The following is a 21,813-nucleotide window of genomic DNA, read 5'->3' on the forward strand; positions in this document are numbered from 1 at the left end:
TTTTTCCAAAAGTGGAAGTTTGAGCTCTGCCTGTGATGTGATTTAACGGTCAGTTTTCTGCACACACACGCACAGATGTTAGCTTATAAATCTCTGTAAACGCACCCAGTTATTTCCGAAGTATAGGTTCCAGTAGTGTGATATTCATTAACTATACAGCAGTCTCTGTGTCAGACTGGAAGCTGGATAAAAATTGTCATGACTCGTGGGGGTTGCACTCGTTTGCCCTCTGTCCATACTTCCAATGTCACAGTTACTTGTGTTCAAAGCATGTTTTTTTAGAGTTGAATGTCCCAGAACAGTAACAGATGAAAGAGAACAATGCTATAGACCGTATAGGAATTCCTGTTTTGTTTGTTGTTTTGTTTGTTTGATGAAGAATATCACCCTGTGCTGTGCAGGGATGTAGTTATAACTCTTGGCTTGGTGTTACTGCTCATAAGCGGTTGGTATATCCCAACAGGCTATGGAAGTAAAAATCCAAAAGTTGGAAAACATAGCAAAGGAAGCGGAAAAAAATGTCAGAGAAAAAGATGACAGGATTGATCAGTTACAAGCACAGATGAAAGTAAAAGCAGCTACGAGTGAGCTCACCCAGCTGGAAGCCAAACTGAATGAGACAGAGAAAAGCCTCAGCACTGTCCTAGCAGAAAATCAGAGTCTCCAGGTAGGAGTCAAATTATTTTCGAGTTTCATTCTTACAGCGAGGGAAGCAGAGAGCACTGTAAAGTCAATGTGTAGTTCTGTGTGGTTTTCTTAGAGAAAAGCACTCTACTCACGTGTTGTAGCATGCTGTTCCACGTGCTACTGGTGCTGCTTTCAGAGACAAAATTTAGAACCCGTGTTATGGTATTAGAAGCTAAATGTATTGCTTCTGATATATTGCTGAAACATTCTTAAACTTCCAATTTTGAAACTGAAGCATGGGCTGTTTTTTTCTGCATAATCTATTGGCATGCTAGTTCAAGATTCCCAGATGACATCTGCAAGTAAGTCAGCAAAACTGGCTGAAAATGGGAGTGCATTCATTAAACCAGAGTTCAGATGGCAACTGGTCCTATGGTACTGGTTAGTGATCTGGGCATTCTTAGCCCAGAATAACGTCCTGCTTGCAGCTCTGTCCTGTAACTTCTGGCAGATTGCAGTAAAAGTGCAAAGCAAGCAGTCCCTGTATTCGGTGCTTTTCTTCATAGTCGGTGTCTTGTTTTATTTTCAGGAAAAATTAAATAAAGGTGCTGAGTTGTACAAAGAAGAAATTAATGATCTCAAAACACAGTTGGTAAGATACGACATGGACAGAACGAAGCAATCAAAGATTTTTGATATGCAGTAAGTTCACGTGTTTGTTTGGTTGGTTTGTTTGTAACTGGTAGCTCTTCCCTAACCCCCACACGCCTGAATAAGAAGTGAGCGTTCAGCTTTGGGTCTACGAGGTTTTTATCATAGCTGCATTCCAGAGAAAGTAAAAGCCATGTGCACCTCAGTCAGGTTGATTGCCAAACCAACCCCATCCCCATGCACCCACCAAAATTTCTCAATCAACCTATGCTCAGCCATAAATCAAACTGTTCTGACGACTGTGAGGGGAAAGCATCAATGGAGAGCGCTCTGAGGCTCAATGGAGAGAAAGGTTGCACACAGAATAATTTAATAATAATAATTTAACTTCTGCTTTTCTGTACTTCACCTGAAATCTAACTGACAGCCAGGTGTAGTTTTTGTTTTACTTCACATACATTTGTCTTTGTTAATACGCTTGAAAATCCAACTAAGTCTCTTGCAACTTTAATAATTAAGCTTAAAATTTTTCTGTTTCCCTCTCCCTGCCCACCAATACAGACTTGCTAATTATAAAGCTGTTGCAGAACACCAAGAAGAACAGTTAAGAAAGCTAAAAGAAGAACTCAGAAGAGCACAGCAAGATCAAGACGTTACCGGTAAATTCCGGATCAATATAAGGGATTGTTTCATATTAAACATCTCGTTTTAAGGTTGTGTGGTTAAATTCTAGGCTTAGATGCAGGCCTTTTACCTCAAAAGGCCATGAGAGGGGTTGGATGCTTTGGGAGAGGTGGAAGGCTGAAACACGGGAGCTGCACATAGGCTGTATCGGAATCACAGCAGTTCTTGTCTGGTTTCGTTTGTTATTTCTTGGGTTGTGGTTGCTGTTGTGGTGGGTTACGTTCCCATATCTAGTTCTCTAGTTCTAATCATGATATAACTAATCACATCAACTCCTTAATATCTCCCTGGCAGTGTGATTACTGATGGTGGGTTTAAAAAAGAGCTGTTGTAATGATACTCCGAACCTAGTGAGGTTTTACATACAAGGCTACGGGAAGGAATTTTGCATAAGCATGGCTAAGAGAAATATTGACGTGGTTTGAAACCCTGACCAAGTAACACGTGCTTTTGTATAAAACTATTTTCTAGTGGTGTCTACAGAAACTCCTCAGCAATACCAAAAGCCCCTTACTTGTGGTGGTGGCAGTGGTATAGTTCAGAGCACACACGTGCTTGTTTTAAAATCTGAACAAGCAAAGCTACAGAAAGAGAACTTGCAGCTGAAGAAACAAATTGATGATCTACTAAGGTAAGCATAAAGATAATAAGCGCCACGTTAACTAAGTCATTTCTCTTTAACCTATGCTGTTACAGTTTCTTTTCTGGACGTCTGTAGAAGTGGAGAATTTTTAAGTGTAAGATGTGAAAGAGTCTAGCAAATCTAAACTTCTAAAGGTGGTGATGTATGTATGTATACTTCTTGATGGCTTTTAAGCTTTAAATTGTTTTTTTTTCCATGAGAATGGAATTTTAAATGCTTTTTATCAATAACTGGAGAACACGTTTTGTTTGGATCTCTTTAGCTTTTGGGAAGAAAAAAAAAATTATGCCTCCAAAACTAAGAATACACGTTTGGTCGTGGTAAGGGGGCTTGCATTGCCACGTCTGTGGTACGTCAAGGGAATTGTCATACAGGAACATGCAGGAACTGTCTTGTCAGGCATTTTTCTTGACTTAGAGTTGTTTAATGTTTTCTGTAATTAAATGCTGGTGATCTTTTTTCCCTGTTCAGTAATGAGGCTCAATTGAAAGACGAACTTAGAAAATGGAAAGAGAGAGCGCTAAAACTGAAAGAGAAATCTTCGAGAGAGACTACTCGAGAGACAGTACCAAGGTCTCCAGCGAAGAAAGTGTTGGATTCCCTCAAAGAGCAAAATCCATCCTTCAAAGAGCCTATTTCTCAGGAAACGGTGACTCAGGATGCATCAAAGCCTCTGCCACTGACGCGTCCAACAAATTTCTTTGATAATTCCAATTTAGGTACGCTAACAGGTATGTAATATGGTGTCTGATTAAGATTAGGAGAGACGAAATATAAGGAGTGGTCTTCAAGTAAAAGTAGGTGTCCTGTGCTTCCTGCATTCGGTCCCAAAACTCTCACGGAAACTGTTCTTGAATGCATTGTTACCACCTTGGTGGAAGGGCTGACCAGATGGTGCCGAAAAGATTATATGTGCTGTACAACACCCAAATACTTGAAACATTCATGAAGATTAGTCAGACTTTATATTTCTTTTGTTGCAGTGAAGGTGTTGATGATCGATCACTGCAAAGTGACTGGGCAGAGTATCGTTCCTAGCAGACAGATGATGCTATAGCATCTTTTGCTTTCTGACGTTCCCTGAGTTAAGTACCTGCTTCTGGCAAAACTGATTCTCACAGGTTGCTCAGTCATCTATTCAGAGTTAACTGCTGGTTAACTTTTTTTTCTAAATTTCTTTGGAGTGGTCGATTTTAGTCTTCGATGTGAAATCTCCTAGTCTGGCAGCTTCCAGCTGCCCTAGTCAGGCTGTCTGTGATTGTGAAACTGGGAAAGCATTACTGTAATGTTCTTGTCTTCTCTATAGATGTGCCACCTGCAGGAACAGAGCCCACAGAACAACCTCTTAGCCAGTGGTTTGGAGCTTCAGAGAAAGATAAAGCCCCTGATTGTACTACCCAGTGAAGGTATTCTGTTGTAAGCTGCCTTTGCAGTGGTAACATCCAGAATCCGCCTATATGGAAGACAGTTCCGTCGGGTTAAATCATCAGCTGTGGGAAGAGCTCTGGCAGCTGCAGTTCCCTTGTCCTGGAGCTGCTGCTGCTTCCCCCAGCTGGCAAAGCTGCAGTACAAGAACAAAAATGAAAAAGCAGTCACGTTGCCTGCAACCTGCTGCTGATGTTCTTCTTTGGTTATTTTCAGGATAGCAAAAAGAGAAGAGCTAACATACTGAAGAAAAATGGACACAGGAATGAATCACGAACTAAGCTGTGGTGAAGCTTCTCGAACTTCTCTGGCGTTCCTGCAAGAGCCCTCGTCTGGGTGGCTTGTATCTTCAGTTCTTTCCAAATCAACATCTCTCTGTTCTCACTAGTTACTTTTTGTTTCTCAATATAGAAGTCTTATACTTGCTCTTTTTTTGAGACCATGGAAACTGCATTTTTACTACAACTTTAACCTCTGTATCACGGACTTTCCCTTTTCAAGGCACAAAATAAATCAAGGACTTCTCTTAAAGGTTATGCAATATTTCTGCAGCTCTGTCAATTATGGTGCCAGGAGTAACTTTGCATTTTGCATCATCTTTGAGCATACTTCTCTTTCCTGTTTGGAGTGTGACATCTGAATATTTTCTTCCAAGCAGTAACCAATGGATCTAATTGATGCTGCAGTTACTCTAGTGAGTGAAAAATAAATTGTAATCAGGGCTGTATGGCAGACTGTTTTGCTACCCTGCCTACCTGAATTTTGAAACTTACTTTTACGTCCTGTATAAGGTTTGTTTTGACAATAAACTTTGTGTTAAGTATCTCAAAATATTTCTGCTGGTCTCTTCAGTTTTGTGGAGACATGATGGTACGATTTGGGGATACTGATTATCATATTCAGTCTAAAAACAGACTTTGATAGTGATCTTACCTTTTTCATCATTATTATGCTGCTTGTCTGTCTTACAGCTTTCTGCAGTCAGTTTGTGCAGCGAATTACTGTTGCACAAATCTGTGTCACCAGTGTTTTGTTTAGTTCAAGAGTGGCATAATGTGACCGAACGTGCCTGTGTGCGTGTCCAGGTTTACCCACAGAAATGTGCCCAGCTGGAATTCAGGCAGCTTTCTGAATTCATTAAGAAAACTATTAGGGTGGCCTTGGATCTGGTGTGAACTTATAATTCAATTTTGACATAGAATCTTTGAGTCTCGTGATGTTAACTGCCTTAACAGATCTAAATTAAAGCACTGATACAAATTTAAGAACGGCTACTTTGGTAAATCAACAATTAAAAAATTACTTTTCAAGTATTGTCCTAGCTTAAAATTTGATGATGGATAAAGAGCATTTGCTTGGGGAGGAACATTGTTATGGCCTTTTTTGGTGAGAATCCTGTTAATTTCTTGCATTCTTTGTGGGGGAATGGATAGCTAATGTTCATGATCCGCTTTTATTCCTAACCTGTGCAGGAGAAAATCCCACTTAAAATCTCGAGTTTCACTAGATGGCAGCATCTTGGTGTTTCAACATGAAACTGCGTTGGTGTAGAGAAACTTACCAGTTAGACTACAACTCCCACCAAGCATAGCAAAGCAAGTGAGCGTAAAACTTCCTTTTTCCAAAGGTCAGTAAACCCAAGAAGCTGGTTGAGATCTTTTGGTGAGTGACTGTACTAACCTTTATTTTGAAAAGTTTCATAGAATTAGTGTGTCAAATATTCATTAAAAATGATTGTTAGGTTAAAAAAAGCTTCCAAAATTATGTGGTGATTCAAGGAATTACTTGATCCATTTTTTTCTACTGAAAATGTGCATGCAACAGCAAAGAACAAGAATTTCTGCCTCAAGTGGGCACTTTAACATCAGACTTTTGGGACACTTGGGACTTTTGCCAAAATGAATGATTTTTTCCCAGAATTTTTTATTTTAGGAGGTGTGTTTTGCAAAGCTTTGTGCAGATGACTAGGTGGTAATTGCTCTAATGCACTGTCTCATTTCCCTCAATTTAGCTTGGTAGTTTTCACCTGTCAGCACAAAAACCTTCTGCTAACATAGGCTCAGTCTCATGTAATGTGACATAGCCTCCATCAGAGGCATCCTAAGACTGCGTTACTAAGCCAGCCTGTAAAATGATTTTAAGGTATTGTTCTTTCCCCTAGTTAGAAAGGTGCATTTTAGTTATAGCTCGTGTAGTGGACTGTTTTGGTGGTTTGTCTTTGTTAGTTTCATTTTGAGGTTTCTTTTTGTATGTTCTTCCCTCTGGTTATAGGGGGAAAAACTTACAATTTCAGGCTTTTCAGTGTCTCAAAACGCAATCCAGAAGTCAGTCCAATCTTAATTCAAATGAGATAATGTTTCTGTGCTAGGGTGGAAGTTTTTTAGTCAAACAGTTTAAAAATAAGTTCAGTTTGTTGAACCTGCAACTTTTAGAGAAACATGTCACTTTTGCCCCAGGTTTTGTTGGGAAAAACTGACCAGAAATCCTATCTGCTTTCTCAGGAAAAAAAAAAAAAATCAGAAATGAATAGTCTGGTTGGAGATGTAGCACACTAAACTGGGCTAACAAATCACAGGATGGATTTGAGCCTCTCCAGGTGCTAGCATTGGCTGCTGACCTAGGGGAAATAGTGGGTCTGCATCTAACTTCTGAATGAAGTACTCAGCATGTTGGGTTTACACAAGTGTTTTAAGAACTTGAGGCTCTTGGGAAACCTTTCTACGCTCGTAGCTAAATAGAGAAACTTTGTTCTGTGATTTTTAAAAGTGTAGGAATGTTTGCTTGTTGGGAACTCAGTTAACAAAACCAGATCACACTGGGATACGGTGACCTTCTTCGGTAGTGTTTTGAAACATTCTATTCAGTAATTTAGGCTTTGAATAAACAAAAAGCCTACTAGGGACTTTTTGAACCCATAGGAGTGCAAAGGATGGCATTTGGTTTTGTTTGCAACTTTACGTGCTCTGTTTTTTTAAAACATAATACTGCATTTGAACGCGTATGTCTAGGCAGAAAAGAGGACCTCAGTTTGTCTTTTGGCTGATATGCCATAAGCAAGGTGGAACCTTTTAAAAGAAGAATATTATTTGCATTGTCAAACACTAGAAAAATAAATCCTTTTATTCCCCTACACCTTGCTCTGAGTATGCTCAGTAGTTCTCAGAGGTCAAACTGTGATAAAGATGAGAGGACAGCTTCATTCCCCTTTACTCCCTCACCTTGTGGAGCTGGAAATCTGTGCTGGAAGATTCCTAAAACGATTCAGAGCACACAAAGGCCAGGTCTTGGACATGATGGAAGGAAAAGACCTTTTGCAGTGCCCTCCAGGGTAGTGTGCAGATTTTATTGCCATTTGGGAAGCTAAGTCTACAGTTTGAGGGGAGCAGAAAAAGAGACGTGCTTGCTAAGAACACAGTGGGCAGCAGACATTACAACCCATTTTACTTCTCTTCTGACTCAGCACCTAATCAGAATGCTTTGACTTGTTGGTAGAGGTGCTCTGGATTACAGTTGGTTTTTGGAATACACTTGAATCTGATGCCCTGGAAGTGATGTTAGCTCACTTTGTTAGATTGTGACACTTTCTGTCTGCACAGGTCAGCAATATGGGGCGGCTTGATGGGAAGGTAATACTGCTCTCTGCAGCAGCACAGGGCATTGGACGAGCCACTGCTATCGTAAGTTGGAAAAATATTTTTCTTCTGTGCCAAAGCTAGGTCTCTAATACTGGAGTGCCCAACATCATCTGCACCAAACAAGTTTTTGAATTAGTAAACTACAGATTAAGCCAGAACAACTTACTGAAAAAATCAGGGAACGATGTAGTTACTGCACTGCGTTGGGTAAGCTGTTTGCAGTGTTAACTTCTGAAAGTCTTAAGCACAGAGTGGCGATAAACCATGTGGGCAGGATTTAAGAGCAGTTGCACCTACTTTTAACAATACACGTTTGTACTGTCTGTGCCTTTTAATCCAATGTCTCTGCTTCTTTTTTTCTGGGAAAGTATAAGGATATAGGGGAGTTTTTCTGTTTATAAGGCTGGACACTGCAAAGATCCCCCAAGTAAAGCCAAGATGTTTCAACTATGCTGATAGTTGATGTAACCAGTTCCACATGAAGAGCACAGCTACAAGGCAACTGTGAGAAAAACCGTTCAAAAATATTACTCTTAAAACAGAATTAAAATGTGTTTGCTTTGTTTTAATTTTGGTTAACGTCTAATTTCTTTTGATGAGTTCTGCTCCTGTTGCTTCCTTTTTCCAAAGGAGACAGAGAAGCTATGGAGTTACTTCAGTACCACCGTAACAGTTATCCCCAGGGTGTTTGGTAATTGATGTCTGTTACTTCCTCACGTGCCCACAATGAGAAGGGGGAGATTAGCTGCCTTCAGTCAACTTTTATTTCAAGCCAAAAGGCAAATGCAAAGAAAACAGACCTTTTGCTAAAATCTAGCATATTTAAATATAAACTACATTTCTTACTGTATTCTTCAGGCTTTTGCTAAAGAAGGAGCCAAAGTCATTGCTACAGACATCAATGAGTCTAAGCTGCGAGAGCTGGAGAAATACCCAGGTAAATGATCTACTTACTGTAGGCATTAATTCAAACCTTGCAAGTTTTGTTGTAGGTTGGCCAAAATATAACTTAGCGGTAGGGCAAACTTCAAAAGGCCAGGAAAAAAAGGGAAAAGATGGAGACTAATTCTCTAGTTACTGTCATTACTTTATTCTGTGATGCAGAATGGCAGAGGTGACGTGTGAAATGCTGCAATGTCAGGATTGATTTCAGACAATATTCTAAGTTTGTGGAGTAACTTTGTGTGCTTCTTCTGTCACCGAAGCAGTAGATTACCTCTTGCCAGAATGGTGTATTACCATTTTTTGAGTTGCCAGGCTGCCTGTCAGACTGAAAAAGCTTGGAATGCTTTACTCTGATCACAAGAACTAATACCCAGCTGTACAAACAGATTTAGTGCTTTGCATGTCCATGGTCCATACTTAGCAAGGAACATATCAGAGATAGCTTTCTAGCAGGAATTGGTACATATTCAGAAACAAATCCCACAGATACAAGATGAGCTTAGTTTATTTGTAGAAATGCTCAGGCCTGAAGGTTGCACAGGAACATATTTCAGGGAGAATGGTTTCAACATCTATATTTCTCTGTTATTAGCGACACTTGAGTGTGGGGATACTAAAAAAAAAAAAAAAAAAAAAGTCCTGGAAGAAAAATTAAGGTGTAGGTATATCTCACAACCGAAAATATTTCCAGCTTAATTGGATGAAAGGAAATGATCGTTATTCTTTACCCATTCCTATTAGAGTGTGACAGTAAAATCCATGAAAATACTTCTCTTGCACACGGTGTTAAGTGAACATCGCTCTCCTTTGACAAGAATTCACTGCAAGCAGTTCTGTTGCGGTTCTTTAAGAACTTTGGGATTTTCCAGGTTTATTCTGAGTATGTTTAGGGAAGTGTTACAGTTTGAACTGTGCTTTGTTTTCCATCTGCTAGTGTGTGCAGAAGGAAAAATTTAGTTTTTTCATATACTTTTGGCCATTTCTATCTTTTTGATATATTAATTAAACTCTCATTCACTGAGGCCTTGCACCTTGTGCTCTTTGAATTCTTCCCAGATGTAATTCCACTGTTCATCACCAGCCTGTAGTGTTACTAATTACAGCAGAGACAAATATTTTCAAACATGTCTGTATCATTTAACTAAGCATGTTCATGGACTCATCAGTTTGCTTTAAAAGACACAAGTGTAAGATCGGATGAGAGATCCAGAGGCTATTAAGTCCTGCTTTTTGCACAAAGCAGGTCTAATTAAAGCAGTTTGCCTGGAGCCAAGTTAGGAATATCTCCAGAGATGGAAATTCCGTGACCTCTGTAGGCTGCTCTTTCCAATGTGACTACACTGATGGTTTTAAAGTAATAATCTTTAAGAATAACAAAAAATCCCATGCAGCTCTTTGCATTTGGGTGGGAAGCACTATTAGAGGAAGGTGCACAGCCCAGTCTTTACACACAGCAGGGAGTGAGGTTGTAGCCAGGCTGTATCAAAAAAGATCCTGAATTCTGTAGAAAGAATTTACCCTTGACGTGGGGTTAGAGAAGCTATTTGCACTAGATTACTGGAGACTACTTACATAAAATGAGGTGAAATGACACGTAGGTTATAGCATGTCATGTTACAGCTCATCTGGATGTGTAGTTCATCTACTTTGCTCTTTTCACTTCTGTCCATGGGGTGGCACTGCTGTGGTTGGCCCTGAAGCAGTTCTGTTCAGGAAAGGGCTGATTCTATTGAAAACTGTTTGCAGGAGTAGCACCTGTCCCTGTTTTGTAGTAATTAGATTTCCCAATCTTTCAAATACATACTTATGTTTTGTATCTTGAAGGTACAGTGTAGGGACAGCCTGTGCTACGAGCACTGATGGCAACAGCTGTCAGAGGCTGTAATAAGCAGGAGATAATAGTGAAAAGCAGCAACTTTCTAAGCATTTTTTGATAAATAATTACAAAAGCATGAACATCCTAAATTTGATCTAGTCTTCACAATAGAAGCCATCTACTTGCTACACTTTCTCTTAATTTCTGTTGTCATAGTTACATCATCTCAGGTTGCCTATGGCTTATGTGAAATCACTTTTCACAGAATCACAGGATTTCTAGGTTGGAAGAGACCTCTGACCTAACACTAACAAGTCCTCCACTAAACCATATCCCTAAGCTCTACATCTAAACGTCTTTTAAAACTTCCAGGGACGGTGACTCCACCACTTCCCTGGGCAGCCTGTTCCAGTGCCTCACAACCCTTTCAGTGAAGAAGTTCTTCCTAACATCTAACCTAAAACTCCCCTGGCTCAACTTAAGCCCATTCCCCCTCGTCCTGTCACCAGGCACAGGGAGAACAGACCAACCCCCACCTCGCTACAGCCTCCCTTGAGGTACCCATAGAGAGCGATAAGGTCGCCCCTGAGCCTCCTCTTCTCCAGGCTGAACAAGCCCAGCTCCCTCAGCCGCTCCTCGTAGGACTTGTTCTCCAGGCCCCTCACCAGCTTCGTCGCCCTTCTCTGCACCCACTCAAGCACCTCCATGTCCTTCTTGTAGCGAGGGGCCCAAAACTGAACACAGTACTCGAGGTGCGGCCTCACCAGAGCTGAGTACAGGGGGGTGATCACCTCCCTAGCCCTGCTGGCCACACTGCTTCTTATACAAACCTCATCAATTAAATAATAAGTTGATTCATAGTGTCCTCAACTACATATGGATAGATGGTATGTAATGTGATGGTGAGACACGTAACTGTTCTTTAGTAGGGAGCATGAAAGCTTGTTATGATTACACAGGCTCTGTAATTCAAGTGGAATGACACAGTGGAATTCAAATTTATTGGAAATGATTTTTATGGTAAATTGCATTAATTCATGTGCTTGTGTGATGCTGTATTGTAATTGAATCAGTTGATCTATTTTTAATTCCTGTCTGAAATGTTAAGTAGCAAGCCATGCTGTCCGTTGCTGTCCTGATTTAAGCATTACACTAATTAATCATTAAGTGCAACTCCCACTCAGCGAGTCTTCGTGTTTTGGCTCAGCACTGAGAGGGGACTGTTCCTGGCAAGCCATCGACTTGAGTGGGAGGTGCAGTGTCCTCGACACTTCAGAAAAACAAACTGCTGATTCTTCGCCAAATACTGTGAAACTAAAACCATGTTTTTCCAGGCATTCAAATACGAGTTCTGGATGTCACCCAAAGGGAGCAGATAGAAAATCTGGCCAAGGAGATTGGAAGGATAGATGTCCTCTGTAACATTGCAGGGTAACCAACTTCTGTTTGATCCTACTTCTTTTTCCAGTTTTTCCTGTCCTCCTGAACTACTTTCTTTTACCTAATGCTTGTTGTTGTTGCTGTAATGTGTTTAGTATCTTTAACAGATTTGCATGTGTTTTCATTAAACTGAGCTTTTTATGTGCAGCAATGTTACCCAGGCTAAAGTAGAATGGCTGTGGAACTTGTTAGGGTTTTCCCTGCTCTATGGATGCCCTATACTGCTGGCTTTCACTTTCCTGGTAGACCACCAATTGCACTTACGCTTTTTTAATGTATTTGGTTTTTAATTTCCGTACTGGCAAACGTTTCTTTGCATATTGAGGGAAAAACACTGTTGCTGTCTTTTTTCAAAAGAGCTCTTGTTCCTGCTTTTCAAGGTTGCAAGGGTATACCAAAATAACGATGGAAAGATGTGGATTAAAAAGCCACAGAAATGTAAATCCCAGATAGTAATCTGCTTCATCCACTTATTCCAGGTTTGTTCATCATGGAACCATTCTGGAATGTGAGGAGCAAGACTGGAACTTCACTATGAACCTCAATGTTCGCAGCATGTATCTAATGATCAAGACATTCCTTCCAATGGTATGCCTTCATTGCCTGGGATGTTTAGTCTCTGCTGCATTGCATTTAAGTGTGATAGCTCGAAGTTGTTGCCACTGTGACAGCTTGGGATTTGAAATAGAAAATGCAAGTATGCAGCTTTAGCTAGGGAAGGCCCTTAAATTATTGTGTTCCTATACTCTAAAGCATTGCCTGTGTTTTACAAAACCCATCTAAAATATTATAGAGAAGGTTAATTCAGGACTTTTCCTCTGTAATTTACAACTAAAATCCTTCAAATACAGAGCATAATACTATCCTAGTGTGTTGTACTACAACACACAGCTGCACATTGTAGAATAATACCACAGCTAAAAATAGCTATAAATAACATATATTAACATAGACTTTCTGCAGCCACAGAGATCTCATGGAGCAATTCAGTGCCACTGATGAATACATGTTCATTATATGGCAACAACAGTCCAATTAGACAATTGAGCAGCTTGAGGACAAGGACTGTTTGTGAAGTAATAACTCTGTTCTAGACGACAGAAACTTCTGGGCTGAGTAAGGTGGTTTGTATTCCTCCTGTGAAAGCAAAGACTAGAAGTGGTAGCTGTGACCGTGACTGGATGACTACTACTTTTTTCAGTGTTACTCCAGTCCTTGTTTTTCATAGCCAGTCTTCATTTTCAAAGGTTCCTTGCAACAACTTTAGGCACCTGAGGTTCTGTGATGCCTAAAAAGTTTGTAACTTAGCTACAATTCAAAAATGTTAGAGAGCTGTGCCTTATTCTTCTCCAAAGCAAGAAGAGTTTGGAGGGGATCAGCGAATTGCTATGTTGGCAGATGGGATGAGACAGATGCCCATGTAGGGTGACTTACTGTGGAGGTAAAGATGGCAAGGTGGGTAGTACATACCTGAAGAACTACCACCAACGTACCAGCTCATAGCAATGAGTATTTGCCAGCAAAGCATTCAATTTCAGATCAGTGATCCCTCATTGTAAAAGTGATTGAGGGGGGTGTTTCATATGAGGAGCACACCATGTTGCATGTGGGGATTCATGTCACAGAGCATTGATCAGTAGCGTTTTACAAAGGTAAGCGATCATTTTAGATTCACTTGGAAAGGTGGCTTCACCTTAATTTACTGAATAGCTATGCTGGGATTATACAGAACAACCTATAGTCAGGGCTGTGCTGTTGGTTTACTTTGTTTTTTAAAGTCTTTGTCACTCTCTCTTACCATGCAAGTTGGAACAAGATAAATAATAGTAATGTCATTTTAATAATTCTGTCAGCTAGGTAGGAGGTAAATCCTAGGGGCAGGCAAGCAGCAGGAATGTTATACCTTCTCCTCAGGCTGGTTTCTCTTGATTTTACTTCAGGTGCACAAATTCCTTGGTGCTCCACAACAGAGATGATGCTAGTCCTTCACATTTGAAGAGCTTTGTAGGTGTATCAAGAAAGAACAAAACCCTTCTCTGCTGTCATTGTCATCTTCATTCCTGAAATGGTTTAGGAGAACTTAGTGTGAATTTCAGAATTTGCTTTACTACTTCATGCACTCATCTTTTTGATCTGTTGACTGTTCATGCCACTGACACTTTATCTGGCAGATCAGTTGCATATCGGTAGGGCTGTTAGTTCTGCTGGTTGCTATGGGCTGTTCTGCTGGGCCTGCAGATGATGAAGTTGTTTGTGTTTGAATGACATAAGTATTCTTTTTGCAGATGCTTAAACAGAAATCTGGAAATATTATAAACATGTCTTCTGTGGCATCCAGCATTAAAGGTCAGTAGCTTTCTAGAGAAATTCATGTATAAATTTTTAATGTTCTTAAAGTGCCCTGTTGACGTTTCTGTCCTGTAAGAATTTGCATATCCATTTTTGAGGAAAGTTTGATAAGGCTTTGTGTAGTGAGTGCCCTTGATGCTGATCCTTTGTGCATACGCCTGATGAAGCATGTTGTAGTTAAATTGTGTACAATAGTAACTCCTCGTCCAACATGCGGAATGGGGCGTTCTTGGTGAACAAATCAAAGCTTTGCTGTAAAAGGAGGTGAATGACCTGTAGACACTTTGTTGTAGATAAGTTTTTGTGATCAAAATAGAGGAATACAGGAACAGAGGGCCGCCTAATCATTTACTACTGGATTGGACCTGATGCTTGAGTTAGTTCTATTAAAGGTGAATTGCTTCTGTTCTGGTTGCCTAGGTGTTTGATTCTTGCTTTCACATAACCCAATGTAAAGACCTTAATGCTTGGTGGTTTGTTTTGTTTGTTCTGTTTGTGTTTTTTTCTTTTTTCTTTTTTCTTTTTTTTTTTTTTTTCCTGGTGTGTAGTATTCCTCAGGGCAGTTGACATGGGCAAATCTGACTCACTAATCACAGATGAGGGGGAGAGAAGTGATGTTGCAACTGCTCAGCGGTATTATGAAAAGAAAGGCTTCAGTCTTCCTAAGAACAGGAATAATGATTTGAGATGACAAGTAAAACAGCTAAGCAGAAAAGCTAAAAAGCTACCGATTAACCCGTGGAGGGTAAAAAAAAAAAGATGGGAATGAAAAATAAATATTGTGCTGGTCAGCGTTTAAAGGACTTTACCAATCCTGTGGTAGGAATGTAGTAAAAATTAAAAAAAGTGAATATGTTGAGTCTTAAACATGCACAAAAACATAGACATAAAGCTACAGAAACACCAAAGTCCTGGCCTTTGAGCTTTTGAACCTGTTATGAAAGTGTTGTAGAATCCTTTCTACCTGTAAGGAATAAGTGAAAAGTAATTACTTTCAGTGATACCTTGCTACATATATTCTTAAGAGAAACAATGAAGTGGCAATTACATAAGCACTATAGCCATGCTTCCAAAGAAAAAACGGTCAGTAAAATGGTCAGTGATTGACAGGTCTCTGCTCTTCATAAACATTTGTTTGCTTGTTACTTTTTCTAGACTACTCCCCAAATTCATACTATTGAAGAATACTGTGTTTTATTCTGGTGTATGCCTGAGCAGAATTCTGGCAGTCAGCATGCTACTTAGCTCGTCCTCATGGGGAGAGTGGGCTACAGGAAATGCTGGAGTCCAGAAGTAGATGCATATTGAATAAACTTCTTTTTTTTTCTCTTTTCTTTTTTTTTTTTTTTCCTTTGTGCTGCCTTCACATTGACCTTCTGTTAGGAGTTGTGAACAGATTTGTATATAGTACTTCAAAGGCAGCAGTTATTGGTCTAACAAAGTCTGTGGCTGCTGATTTCATTGAACAAGGCATCAGATGCAACTGCGTATGTCCTGGTAAGTATTCTTGCAGTGTTTTGTAAACATGAGCAGATGCTAAAAGACACATGGCCTGATTTAGTTTGACATCATTAACAAGGAATAGACTTGCAAGTGACAAGTAAAGTTACAAGGAATCAAAAACAACAAAAAGGCAAATAACTTCCTCCCCACCCCACCCCCCAAAACCAAACAAACAAAACCACCAGAACATAGAATCATATCACAGAGTCGTAGAATGGTCTGGGTTGGAAGGGATCTTACAGATCATGTACCTCCAACCCCCTGCCATAGGCAGGGATGCTGTACTTGAAACATTTCTGAGATTTAAAAATAGAAAAGCTATTATGTAATATAAACAGCATGTTTAACTTAAGTCTGTTAGCCCAGCACATGCACGTTATGCATGTGTTACACAGCACTTGGGTGTTTATTGTTAAAGCCATTGTCCTAAAGTTAGAAGCGGGCGAGGCCTAGCTATCAGGCAAGCCATTGTTCAACCATCTGGAACTGCATCTAATTTTCACGTCTTGTATTTTATTGAAATTTAGGCTCCTAAGCTATGTTGATGATTTTGTAGCCTTTCTCCTGAATCACGTTATTACTGAGTTATACATCAGTGTTATGACATAGAAATGGAACTCATGAACTGCATTTTTCATTATGACTGCTGATGAAGTTAAGATTTAATAATGAATTTATTTTTTTTGCGTAGGAACTGTTGACACACCATCTTTACAGGAAAGAATTCAAGCCCGGCCTAACCCAGAACAGGTGAGATAGCAATTTATTATTTTGATCATGTACATATGTTTCTCTTCTTTTTTTTTTTTTTCTTTATAAGAAGGCAGCACTTCTGCCCAAATTCAAAAATAAAAACTTTGTATTTCAGAACACCAATGGTAACATAACAGTAGTGTCTTCTTTAATAATTTGGTCAGTTTGTTCTGAGGATGGGAGTATTAAAATGCTTTGGAAGGACGTTTCAAGTGAGTGCAGAGGGGCTGTCACTGGTTACAGTATCTACTGCAAACGTAGATGATGCTCACTTCTTTGCCATATGGCAGCCACAAAGCAGTGCAAAACAACAATAGAAAGGGCATTCTGGCCAGTGTGTTTAAAAATGAATCGGGTTCCTTGATCATACTAACTAGATAATCGTGAGCCTTCTTTTGAAGGGCCCAAGAATATCTACCACCAAAGGAAGAATGGCTTCAGTGGCTTTATTCTGGAACCAGAGGCTTAGGTCCAGTTGAATGTTTTTCAACATAAAACTCATATCACTGTGGGCCTTCTTTTTTCTGGCATAAGCCCCCTACCCCATATACTAAAAGTTAAAATGTGTGGCCATTTCCAATATTGCTTTGTACATGTCACACACTAATTGGGCTAAAATAATTTTTTAATTTTTGATATATGACATGGTCTTGTATGTCTAGGCATTGAAAGATTTTCTAGCAAGACAGAAGACTGGCAGGATGGCTACTGCTGAAGAAGTGGCTCATCTCTTTGTGTACTTGGCCTCTGATGAAGTAAGTATGGGGTGACACAATTTCCTGTCACAATCCTGTGCTTCTTTGCTACTTCACAATAGAGAGAACATGTTTTAAGAGGATTTATATTGTCTTCAAGCTAAATTGTTCTAATACACGCGTGTGTGCATGTGTATATATGTATAAACAAACGAAAAAACCCTTGTCCATCTTTTATTGATACAAAAAGTACCCTGAATGTTGACAGGGATTGTTAAGGCATTATGTACTTGGTACCATAACGAGGTTGTTTTCATGCCATCTGAGCAATATCTTAGTGAGTGATAGGAAAAATGGGCTTGTCTGCTCTTGCAAGTTGCTTTGTTTGCGTGGCAGCTAGATGATGTTTTAAGGAGGTAAAATTAGTACAGTCATCATCTGCTTGTATTACGCAAGAGAAAATATTTGTGTAGACCCACCAATGATTTTAGCTAAATGGTCTAATGCTCAGACTGCCACTTTGGCATACAGAGAACAACAGACTAAAGTTTTAGACCACACTCTTAATGATCACTGCAAATAGCATGAATTTTAAAGAACTTAGTTCAGGTGCTATACATTTATTATGGATCTAAAACTGGACTGGATTTCACTGGACTTGTCCAGCAGTCCTACTGAGCATAACAGAATGCTTTAATGTAATTAATTCAGACTTAATGTTTCTATCTATCAGTAATCTGTGTCTCCTCCAGTGTTTCTGTGAAGCTACCAACTTTTTCCAGTCTGGTCATGGGTTTTCAACCATGTGCAATTAATTCCAGTTTTGTAATATATTCCATTATATTTCTGTACTGATATAGAGAAAGTACCAACTCAGTTCTTTACCTCACTTTTCTGCACCATCTCAATTTTCATTTAGTTCCCATTGTAATTATAGGCGGACCTGGTCATATTCTGCTCAGCTGAATGGAACTAACAATATCATAGTGTAAGATATTATTCCTGCAGGTAAAATCTGAGAAGTCTAGCTTATGTGATTTTGCCCATCCAGGATGTGTTTTCATCTTAATGCCTCTAATACTATTGTTACTACACTCCTCTGAGTTAATCAGGATTCCGTTTCAAAGTTTGTTTATATTGTATTTATCCAGACCTCTTTGTAATACAGGCAACAGTGTTTCCTTATACTTAACAGCTGTAAATATATATATATATATAATAATGAAAAATTGTTACCTTTTATGTAATTTCAGTCTGCCTACATGACTGGCAACGAACTCATCATTGATGGAGGATGGAGCTTGTGATCAACTCTACCTGCAGATGGAGACTTATACTATTAAAGGCAAGAAGTGAGGGTCATGTTCCTCAGTTAAGAGTTTGCATAGATTTAAATCACTCACATGATGTCATCCATACAAATCTGGTGCATTTTTATGGTTGTGATCTCTTTCTAGATTGATCTTACAGATTCACTTTTCTCTAAATGGTGAAACATTGGAGTAAAACATACTTCATGTTGCTTCTTTTTATGGTAACTCCTGGAGCATGAGCAGGATTTTAGCCTTTCAGATATCAATGTGCAAAGAATATTATTTAAGATACAAAATAAAAATCTTATTTTAAGCAAATCTAAATTAAAGAAATTAAATACTACCCGTATTTTCAGTCTGCGAAATATTTGGAGGTTCACAATTAGACTTCCTACCAGCATTAGCAGGCTACCCAGAGAAAACAGACTACTTTTAAACCAGCTGAACAATTATTGAACTAAATGTGGTTCAAACAACAGAAGAAGGCAGAAATAATAGCGTGTTTGAATCGTTCTGTAACTGTCGATAGATGCATCTATATTAGAGAGCATACTAGTTCTTGCAAATTATATGTTAAAGTCCATCCTGCTTTGCAAATTATGATTTTTTCTGTTCTCTGTAATAACTGTAGAAAAATGATCTGTGTTGGATTGTTGAAAAGAATCTGTCCCAAGTCTGACAACACTTAGAAATCCAAAGTGGAAGGTGCCTTTGTCAGATGGTCTCTGACCATCTGACAAAATGTATAGATACATAGTAAATGTATAGATACATAGTAAATGGGCACAACAAATTCCTGCACATACAGTAAAGAGTTGGTGTACGTGCACAGCTGATTTGTGCAACTGCAATATCCTTTTTCCACATATGGAAAGGGAAGTTAGGCTGTTGGAATCTGGAAAAATAGTAAGTCATAGCCCAAAATACAGAACAACAGATTGCAAGTAGAAGCAGTATAACTAGCAGCCTTGTACAGTTTCAGAGGTTTGGGGCTTTTTGTTCAAGCATACAAAGATTATAGACACTGTTTTCATGAAGTAGAAATGATGCAGATGAACCTGCTGTTACAGCTGTTAAAAGGCTAAGGCTTATGGCACGTAGAGAGCATAGAAAATCATAGGTAGTTTTGCAATCACTTTGAAAATGAGTGTATTTGCTAGTCCCGAAAGGTTGTACTAGGAGAATGACATGACCATTAATATGTCATTAATAGTATAGATTAATCCTAAAATTGTCTTGGAATTCTTCACAGCATCTTTTCTGTCTGCATTGTACAGAAAATACTGTGCAATGATGTCACTGGTAGCCGTGTATACATAGAGAAGTATTCTGAAGAAGACAGATGGGTAAGCCAAAGGAGTGGATTTTACCACTTTATCCACAGCCAATATATTCCCCTTCCAAAAGGATACACTAATGAATGAACCAATGCTGGACAAATACTGCCAGCTCTGTAGACTAGGTGCTAGGCTTAGATAATCTATTGTTGAATTCTCAAATACCAATATTGGACTTGCTAAAACACAGACTTAAGTTTCTACAAGAGCTTGTGTTGATATTTTTGTTGTGGTAGCACATTGAAGCTTTGATTATGAATCAGAAATCTATTGTGGTAAAGGCTCATACTCCGGAGAGGGGGGAAAAATCACAACCCAAAGATTTAAGGCAACAGGCTGGAATTCCAAAGCTTTTTGGTTTGCTAACATACCATTAAAATTTACGTGAATGACAAATATACAAGACTGACTTCCTATAAATATGGCTGTGTTAAGAAATTGAACATAGCTCTGTGAATCTAGTCTGTGAATGAAGCTGTATGCAATTGCGTTTTTTTTTCATATCTATGAAATTGGTATAAATATGGGGGGAATAAATGATCAATGAGTGTGATTGGTCAGTAATCAGAAATCATGGGGGAAAATGTACTCTATTTTATGCATTTTTCTGTAATGACTGCCATGTTTTTAAGTGATTGCTTAAGTTTTTCGATATTTGCTGAAGCATTAATAGAGATTGATTTCAAAGACGTGCAACATGTCTGGTTAACAGCAAGCTTCTTGTTTGTAAAATTGTACTTAAAAGTTTAAAATGAGAAAGCATTGTGGAGGCCGGCTTCCTCAGACTTGTTATGGGTTTAACTCTTATCTTTAATCACAGTTGGGACATTCTGATCTGTGCAGTTGGTTCATGGGATTTGGGGCATGTTCTCTAGTATTTCAATAAAGTGACCTAGCAGCCAAGCAGGATAAAGTTGAGGCAAAAATCCAAAGTTATCCAAAACAGCTCCACCGATGCTCACTGACGTAAATGAAAATGCTGAAAGTTGAGGCCAACAGGATACAGTTGCAGTGTTTTCAGAGCTTAATACGAAGGCCGAAGTTGTCGTCCTGTAGCTGGTACAGAAGGCTTACCTTGGAAAGGATCTCCCTGCTGCAGCAGGTCAGGAAACTTGCACTGTCCATTTTGAAAAGAGAACTATGAATCTGAGAGAAACTTCAATATACTTATTGCAAAGAGAACTTCATGAGTAAACATTTCTAAGCTCTCTGGTGACTGGCATACACCAAAGGTACTCAGATGGGTGTTTTTTTTTTTTTTTGATAAAGCACACCTGCAAGAGAAGGAGAAGCCATCCACTTATTATATTACAATAAAAGCACAGGGAGATGCATTTTTCAGTGAAGTTGGTTGTCAAAAACCAACATGATAACAAAACAAAAAAAAGCATATTTCTGTCTCTTGCTTTGTTAGCAGAGCATGTGTTGCATTTCAGAATTTGAGCTGTTCACACATTGACATATTTTCACAGATGTCTAGGGGACACGTCCATGTCATGGATGGTCTAGGAGGCTTTTTCCCCAGAATTATCAAAGGAGAATGTTTTTAAATACCCCTGTGACTTCTTAATTCCCTGGTCTGTTTTTATGGATCTGGATTATCTCATTTTATCTCCTGTCACCCCAGTGATGATATGAAGAGGAGTGTGACTCTTCAGATTTTAGGGCAAGGTTTTCTCTTGGAGAGGCTTTAAGAGATGTCCCACCTTCTGAGCGTTTCAGGGAAATTTAATCTGATCACAAAACAGCTTTTTTTTTTTTTTTTTTCCTTCAGATTTGCAGTGGCTTTTGCTGCGTGTAATGCTACAAGGAGCAAAGTAGCAACGTGTTGCACTTGAATCTGCTTTCACATGCTCCTCCCAGCGTGGCTTGCAAAATGAGATTGCGAGAGCAGCTCTCTTATCCCCTCGGGGTTACTTACAGCTGAGGTGGGCACCCTCGCTCCTTTGAGAAGCAGCAGGATTTTCTCGGGAGCACCACAGATGTGCAAATGCTTT

General features: G+C 39.3%; 2 protein-coding genes across 3 annotated transcripts in view; both read left to right on the top strand.

Moving 5' to 3' along the window:
* LOC116488699 (centromere-associated protein E-like) overlaps positions 1-4,782 on the top strand; it is a 31,972-nt gene extending 27,190 nt beyond the window's left edge. The window contains exons 36-42 of the mRNA XM_032186502.1: positions 464-667; positions 1,217-1,329; positions 1,840-1,937; positions 2,434-2,593; positions 3,077-3,336; positions 3,912-4,011; positions 4,247-4,782. Coding sequence (XP_032042393.1) covers positions 464-667; positions 1,217-1,329; positions 1,840-1,937; positions 2,434-2,593; positions 3,077-3,336; positions 3,912-4,009 — 933 coding nt within the window. The 3' untranslated portion in view covers positions 4,010-4,011; positions 4,247-4,782. The remainder of the gene's footprint in view (positions 1-463; positions 668-1,216; positions 1,330-1,839; positions 1,938-2,433; positions 2,594-3,076; positions 3,337-3,911; positions 4,012-4,246) is intronic.
* Positions 4,783-5,557: 775 nt separating this feature from the next.
* BDH2 (3-hydroxybutyrate dehydrogenase 2) lies at positions 5,558-21,031 on the top strand. Of its 2 annotated transcripts, none has more exons than XM_032186499.1 (10): positions 5,558-5,692; positions 7,627-7,707; positions 8,524-8,602; positions 11,761-11,857; positions 12,346-12,454; positions 14,152-14,212; positions 15,599-15,712; positions 16,410-16,468; positions 17,134-17,226; positions 18,420-21,031. In XM_032186499.1, the coding sequence occupies exons 2-10, from the start codon at positions 7,636-7,638 to the stop codon at positions 18,471-18,473; spliced, it is 738 nt and encodes a 245-aa protein (XP_032042390.1). In that variant the 5' UTR covers positions 5,558-5,692; positions 7,627-7,635; the 3' UTR covers positions 18,474-21,031. The 2 variants fall into 2 exon arrangements, with proteins under 2 accessions (XP_032042390.1, XP_032042391.1); XM_032186500.1 differs by having other exon boundaries at positions 5,638-5,657.
* The last annotated feature ends 782 nt before the right edge of the window (positions 21,032-21,813 follow it).

Source organism: Aythya fuligula, chromosome 4 (genome assembly GCF_009819795.1).
Source record: "Aythya fuligula isolate bAytFul2 chromosome 4, bAytFul2.pri, whole genome shotgun sequence".
NCBI classification, from domain to species: Eukaryota; Metazoa; Chordata; class Aves; order Anseriformes; family Anatidae; genus Aythya; species Aythya fuligula.

Bases quoted from the DNA above. Each gene is read 5' to 3' on its own strand.
- BDH2 (XM_032186499.1), top strand. From the start codon at position 7,636: ATGGGGCGGCTTGATGGGAAGGTAATACTGCTCTCTGCAGCAGCACAG. The intron at 7,708-8,523 runs GTAAGTTGGAAA...TGTATTCTTCAG, and splicing joins TTGGACGAGCCACTGCTATC to GCTTTTGCTAAAGAAGGAGC. The intron at 15,713-16,409 runs GTAAGTATTCTT...TTTTTTGCGTAG, and splicing joins ATGCAACTGCGTATGTCCTG to GAACTGTTGACACACCATCT.